At 39.8% G+C, this 7,052-nt stretch overlaps 1 protein-coding gene across 8 annotated transcripts; it reads left to right on the top strand.

The window, feature by feature from the left end:
* Positions 1-1,555: 1,555 nt before the first annotated feature.
* Positions 1,556-7,021, top strand: LOC146360539 (kinesin-like protein KIF1B). Of its 8 annotated transcripts, none has more exons than XM_084922768.1 (5): positions 1,556-4,262; positions 4,510-4,560; positions 4,764-6,245; positions 6,348-6,466; positions 6,622-7,021. In XM_084922768.1, exons 1-3 carry the CDS (start codon positions 4,091-4,093, stop codon positions 4,871-4,873), a joined length of 333 nt encoding a protein of 110 aa, XP_084778894.1. In that variant the 5' UTR covers positions 1,556-4,090; the 3' UTR covers positions 4,874-6,245; positions 6,348-6,466; positions 6,622-7,021. The 8 variants fall into 7 exon arrangements, 5 of the variants coding, with proteins under 5 accessions (XP_084778897.1, XP_084778895.1, XP_084778894.1 ...); XR_014799638.1 differs by having other exon boundaries at positions 1,556-1,815; positions 3,015-4,262; positions 6,348-7,021; XR_014799640.1 differs by having other exon boundaries at positions 1,556-2,543; positions 3,015-4,262; positions 6,348-7,021.
* The last annotated feature ends 31 nt before the right edge of the window (positions 7,022-7,052 follow it).

Here is a 7,052-nt window from a genome sequence, read left to right as displayed (position 1 = left end):
AAAAACAAGATTCTTTTTTAAATTTTGTAAATTGGTTTTGAATGCAAATAAATATAATTGCTTAAAACTTGCATTGATCACCAATTATGATTAATTTTGATAAAATATTTGCTGGTGTATGGATGCAACAATAATGGCGGTGTGTGGATTACAACAATAATAGCGAGTGTGCAGATTATATTACCTTCCCTCAGTTTATCACATTAAATCTCATCTTACTAGTGACCCAGCAGTTTTTCCAAATACAGCTGCACTAACCAACATCATTTTTTCAAGTAATATAAAAATCATTTTTATATATTACCTTTTTAAACATCCCATTTTTTCTTTCTAATGTCATTAAATCAAGTTTGCACATTTGTATAACAACAGTTGGACCTCCAGATCTTTTTAGCTTTTAGTTTTTTCTCAGTGTCACACATGGATTAGTTTTCGTCTCTTTCAATAAGAAAGTCAAATCTTCAGACATTAAAGCAATCTTTGTTTCTTTCAATCATCCTAATATTTTTAATCTCCTGTAATATAATTGCAGTTAACCAGAGCTTAGCTACTCTGATCTACAGTGATTTGGGGGGTTTGGATTTGTTTTTCACAGGTGCAGAGCCTTTTTCTACAAAATTAAGAATAAACTGCATTTTTTTAAAAGTACCATTAACTATGTAGACTGACAAGTAACTAAACATGTAACACAGTGATCAGTAGAGAAGAAAGAAAATAACCCATTTCAACATTTCTAGTTCAGATCAAAATTATTGTTCTGATTAAGGAAACAGTAAATTTGGCCACGTTATTGTCCTGATCCTCCAATTTTCCCTTTCCAATGTGACTAAATAAAATTCAACTTTTTTTTTTTTTTAAATAAAAGCAGATGAACACCCAGATATTTCTTACACTAAGAATCCTCCAACAACCTTTCAAAAGAAACATTTTTTGTCTTTCCTCAATTTTGAGAGTAACTGAAGCCACAAACCTGAAGCTCGAGACCCCAAACTAACCAAATTTAATGTTTCCTTAATCAGCACAGTAATTTTTAACTCTTTGTGTGTTATGTTTACTCACAGTTTTGATGCTTGCTTCTTCGACTTGATCCACGATTAGCTCTTCACCATCGCTCTGCTGTTTCTCTCTCCTCATGCTTCTCCTTCATGCGTCCTGTCCTCAAATATAATCCAACCTGCCTCCTTGTTTCCTCCTTGACTTGTATTAGCAAAATTTCCAGTTAAATTAAGAGAAATCCAGAAAAGTTTTCCTGCTTCAAAAGCTCTTCCAGTTGCCTGTCTTCTTGTCCTCCTTTAAATGTGCATTTTTCTACATTTGTATTTATTTGACTTCATATTGCCATGACAACATAGCACAGAGCATCATGGTAGATTAAGGCAGGGGGTTCTGTCCTCTGCAGAAATGCTGGTGTTCCATAGTGATGTAAAAGTATGTTAATAATCTTTAAACAGACACTCACTGATCCTGTAAGAGCAGGAATTTAACTACAAACCCTCACAGTCCCCATCAGCATAGCTGGACTGGCCATCGGGCATACTGGGCATTTGCCCGGTGGGCCGATGGTCATTTTTCGTTTTAAATGGGCCAATGTTTTGTTGTTGTCTTTTTTTCGTAACCGTGTAAACAGTGAAAGGTGGCGGATTGGACAGATGTAAAAATAACTCAATTGTTTGGTAGTGGCTATGGTGGAGCTTACACGGATTCAGTAAAATTAGCAAGTGGTGGAGGCCAGCAGGTGGATGGGGGAAAGGGGTGGCGGAGGTGGAGAGACCCAAGGCGGCCGCCAGTCCGACTGTCAGGTGAAATGAGCTTCAGGTAAGAAGTTATGACCTGCAGTCTATCTGGGTCAAACCAAGTTTAGGTGTAGTTTATTTTCGTTGTGCTAACTTGTGCTAACGTTGTGCTACAGTCAGTTACAATAACTGGTACTGTGTACTAGCTAGCATGATGGAGTTTCTGTACAGTTGGGTGGGTGCTATGATGTTACTGGTGAACTTTATTTTATTCATAAGGTTAGTTAGTAGAGTTGCCAACCGTGCCATAAAAAACGGAATCCTCTGGTATTCAGAGTTAATATTATGCGTTTTGTATTGAGCTGAAAATAAACGCGATTTGTCCCGTACTTCAGCTACAATAAAAAAAAGACACAAAGCTGGAGTTATTCTGTGTCTTTACGCTGTCAGCTGCCTCTTCTTCTCTCACTCTCCCCCCTCCCTCTCCTGCTGCTACTTCAATCATGAAACTGATCAATGATCAGCTGATCGGCGTTTCTGCCACAAGTCCCGTCTCTCTTGCTTGTTTATCTCCCGCTTTGCGCCAGAAAGAGGAAACTAGCGGAGGTCGCGTTAAACAGCAGAAGCGCCTTTAAACTTGATAAGCTGTTGTTAGAATTTATTTAATATTACTTTCTAGTATCAGCTGATGTTTGTTGGAGCCACAGCTGTAAAAGCTGCTGGTCATGATATCGGTTTGGTTATCTGGTGAGAGGGAAACATGAAGATGAAACCAGGAGATGTCCTTACTGAATCATCAGAGCTGAACAGGTGATGGAGAAACAGGTTTGTGGTAAATAAATAGTTGATGAAAATATCACTAAATCTGTCATTTATTATTTTTAATATTCAGTAATGGTCATGTCTCACCTCTAGTCTTCTCTGTCTTAATTTCAGGTTTCCACCATATGTTGTAGATAGTTCAGGAAGTTAACTCAACCAAGCAGTCTTTGGGTTTCGGCTAAGTACTGTTTAGAATAGCAGAATAGGGAGGATGGTGTAGGTTTAAGTTTATTAGATTGATACATATGTACCAACAAGACAGTGTACATCACTGTCACAACGACGTTTGTTTTCATTCAAAGGCTTTATGGTTTTTCCTATAATACCTGGTGGGCTGGTCTCTAGTCAAAATGCCCGGGCTGATTTTTTGTCCCAGTCCAGCTCTGCTGTGGGGTAGTCCAGTTTACTGAAGAACGCCTCAGGCTGTCCAATAAATATAAATATCATGCTTTATTGCAGCTTGAAAAACTCCATGCCCTTGGCTACAAACCAGCACTGCTTCTTGGGAAGAAGAGCAAAAAAGGAGAACTCGGATATGAAATATTAACCCCTGGCTGCAGACTAACAGCCTATGTTCAGGAATCCCTTCAGAGGATGGGCTGATGTTATGAGTACCTTTGTAAAGGTAAGATTCAGATCCTGCAGTTTTAAAGTTATGATTTATGTTTAGTGTCTAAAAATATTTTCTTATGTTTACCTGTTAGAAGACCATTTTACTGTAAAAACAGAAATTCAATCATCAATCCTTCTCCCATTTTCACATAAGCAGCACATCATTTATAAGTGTTGGTTTCTTCCTCAGCAGTAGTTAACAACATATGGTGGCTTATTTTTCCTTTCCAAATCTTGAGTGACAGCCACTTTTGCTGCTATCACGCTTAAAGATAGAAAGAAAGCAAAGTTATCAAAAGACTGATCTGCAGATTGCAGCTACTTAGACAACTGACAATCTGTTTGTGCCTGTTTTCTTCCTTCATTGATATATGTGTAACTGATACATGTGATGTGTAACTGATACATGTGATGTGTAACTGATACATGTGATGTGTAACTGATACATGTGATGTGTGAATGAGAATCTATGTTAATTAAAGTAGTATTAAAGTACTTACACACTGTAAATGGCATAAAATCAAGTGATGGTGTAGCTTAATAAAATAGTGATGGGTATAGATAACGTTGCATCGGAACCTTTGTGGATATTTAAATGTTAGTAATCTGGGCAGAAATGATCACATTTTACTTTAGTTTGTTTAAAGAGCACATTGTACACGGGCCTTGAAGAAAAGGTATGTAGTCTTAAGCACGATGTTTTGGTGGAGTCAGGGGTCTGTAGCATTTTGCACTTCCAGTAGACTGACGTTTGGTCATCATCATCATCATCATCACTGAGTCACAACATCTTCTCCTTCACCCTCACACTTTAACTCCACTCTGTTCCCTTTCATACGTCATATATACTTAGTCTGCTACAAACCAGGAGGCGTAAAGCAGGATAAAGTTCAAAGTTTGACCCATTGTGTAAACTAACTCGAATGATCAACAACCAGGAGGAGGCAACGATTATGGAGCCACGGGAGGTGAGGACCACGCAGGTGGAGGAAGTGAGGAATGTGATGGAGAAGATTGAGCTCAACAAGGGACAGGATGACCCACTGAGCACTTCAGAGGGGCAAGTGGAGCACGCAGGCAACAAGACCAGCAAAGGTGATTTGTATGTTTGTATGTATTGTATGCTTTATATTTGGAGTCCAGGCTGAATTTTAGAGGAGTACCTGATGGCTGAAACAACAGTAATTTATGTTCCCTGACCAAGGATCAAGGAACATGTATTTTACACCAGTTGATACATGTACAGTCAAATCTATTGAATGTTGATATGATTACATTTAATGTAACCATTTAAAATGATTTTGTTTTTGTTTTTCTCCTAAAATCACATACGTCAACACAGGATCCACCAGGGGGAGAGTTTTTGGTGAAAGCCACAAAAAGACAAAGATGGGTATGTCATTGTTTGTGGAAGTATTTAGAATAGTTTGATACACTGTAGTAGAGTGTGTATGGTAGTGTATGGTAGATTCGATTCAAGGAACATTATCATATGCAGATGAAAACAAAAGTTGTGCGATCTCTGAAAGTGTTTTGTTTATTTGCTTTTTGTTTGTTTATTGTTTATGAAACTGGTGACTTGGCTGTGATCTTCAGTCCCAGAAGCATCAAGATCCAGACCTAAGAAGAAAAGGCCACTAGTAAGTATGCTTTTGCTGATGCTTTTAATCACCACAGCTCATTTCATTCAGTACAAATACCTGTAGATATGTGATGATTCCAAGTTTACATTACACTAATGGCAGGAAACTGCATACATGTGTCACCTTATACACATACCACATACTATAGAATTCAGTCCCCTTTGCTTTTTGCAGTCTTATTGCAATATATAAGTACTTTTAACAGATGATGCAAGTACAGTTAAATGCATTCACTCCAGTAAAAATGCTTCTAACACAATGCTGTTGCAAGCAGCAGATTTTCTTTTTCTGTTGTCGATGTAGATTAGATAGAACGTTATTAATCCCTCGGGTGGTTCCTCCGGGAAATTCAGTTTCCAGTATCAGAACACTGACAGAAGTTGCATATTACAGAGTTAGAATATCAAGTAAAGGGGAATGAGAGTATGAGCATAAGCAGAAAAATATAGCACATATACACATTTATAAATACAGAATATATAATAGGAATAATAGTGAAATGTACTCATTAATGAGATGAAGACAGCTAAAGTCTGTTGCACAGTGAGACAACACTACAGCTTAGTTGTTCCTGCCCTCCTTTGTCCTCCTGTTTCCCCTCCCTCTCCCCTCCAGCGAGGAATTAACCAGTTTGATGGCGTGTGGGACAAAGGAGTTTTTAAGTCTGTTGGTCCTAGACCAACCTGTCGCTGAGCAGACTCCTTTGGTTGTTTATGAACATATGCAGAGGATGCCCAGCATTGTCCATAATGTCCCGCATTTTCTTTAATGTCCTCTTCTCTGCCACTGTCACCAGAGTGTCCAGCTTCATGCCAACCACAGTGCTGCTTCCCCAGCACACCACAGCATAGAATAGTCCTCCGGCAACCTCAGGAGTTTCCTGCAGATGTTGAAAGACCTCAGTCTGCTGAGGAAGTACAGTCTGCTTTGGCCTTTTTTATACAGGTGCTGTGTGTTGCATGACCAGTCCAGTTTGTTGTCCACCCACAGCCCGAGGTACTTGTACTTGTTGACCACCTCCACCTCCACCTCCTCTCTCTCTATCTGAACTGTCAGTGGACCCGGTCTGGACCTCCCGAAGTCCACAACCAGTTGCTTGGTCTTTGAAGTGTTGAGTTGCAGGTGGTTTGTGGGACTTCATGTAATGACGTTTCTCACCAGACTCCTGTACTCCTCTTCCTGGTCATCCTAGATACACCCCATGATGGCTGTGTCGTCCACAAACGTCTGAGATTCAGAGTTGTAGCAGACGTCAGAGGTGTACAGGGTGAAGAGAAGAGGGGACAGCACAGTTCCCTGTGGTGCTGTGATCACCAATGTGATGAACCAGAATGAACCCCTCAGTTTCTTGCACCGTCACAATGAGGCTTTTTCCACCAAGCCTCTGAAAAACACTGGCAAAGGAGCTCCTCCGGGCTTTTACCACGTCCAGAATGTGGGTGCACACACACATCTGCACCTACACACACTAACTGTGCTTCAACGATTTTATTCCAACTCAGTTTGTCAAACCCTTTTTTTTTATCTGTTGGAACAGATTTCTGTCAAAGTTACAAAGTCTTTTATTGAGCACATCAAGAGCAAGCCCGTCGTGTTTGAAGTGTTCGGCCACTACCAGCAGCACTCGCTGCACCTCCATGGCCAGGACGTGAACAGGTTGGTGGGGGTCAAACAGCAGATCCAGTCATGCAGTGATAATTCATATTTAATGCAGCAGATTTTGTTAGAAATGTGTAGACGATTGTATTCTAATCACATTGGCTAATTTTATATGCATATATAAATAAAATGTATTTTTATTATGTCAACAGTCCTCCAACAGCATCCAGGAAGTACTATCCTATTCCCATCCGTTGCTTAGAAACTGTCCTGAGGAGACAACTTCAGGGTCAATGACATATCATTCACACCAAAGAAGACGTGAATAGAGCAGTTTTCAAGTGTAATAACATTCCTCTCTATCATATTGAGTATAGACGAATGCAACTGTGAGCTTTAGCGATTAGCCCGTTTCAACAGGACCGTGATCCCGATGTGTGAGACAGCAGGGTGCTGCCACTGGTAGTGTTTTCACGTCACCTATCCATCCTCCATTTAGTCACCCAAAGAATGTAGTAAATACTCCTCACTTTTATTCATCTTCTCTTAAATGCAGACAAATTCCAGCTTGATAACGTTGAGCTTCTGTGTGTGTGTGTGTGTGTGTGTGTGTGTGTGTGTGTGTGTGTGTGTGTGTGTGTGT

This window comes from Perissodus microlepis, unplaced genomic scaffold, assembly GCF_051167445.1.
Source record: "Perissodus microlepis isolate ML-2025 ecotype Zambia unplaced genomic scaffold, ASM5116744v1 scaffold_35, whole genome shotgun sequence".
NCBI lineage: Eukaryota > Metazoa > Chordata > Actinopteri > Cichliformes > Cichlidae > Perissodus > Perissodus microlepis.
This window is presented reverse-complemented; position numbering and strand designations above follow the sequence as displayed.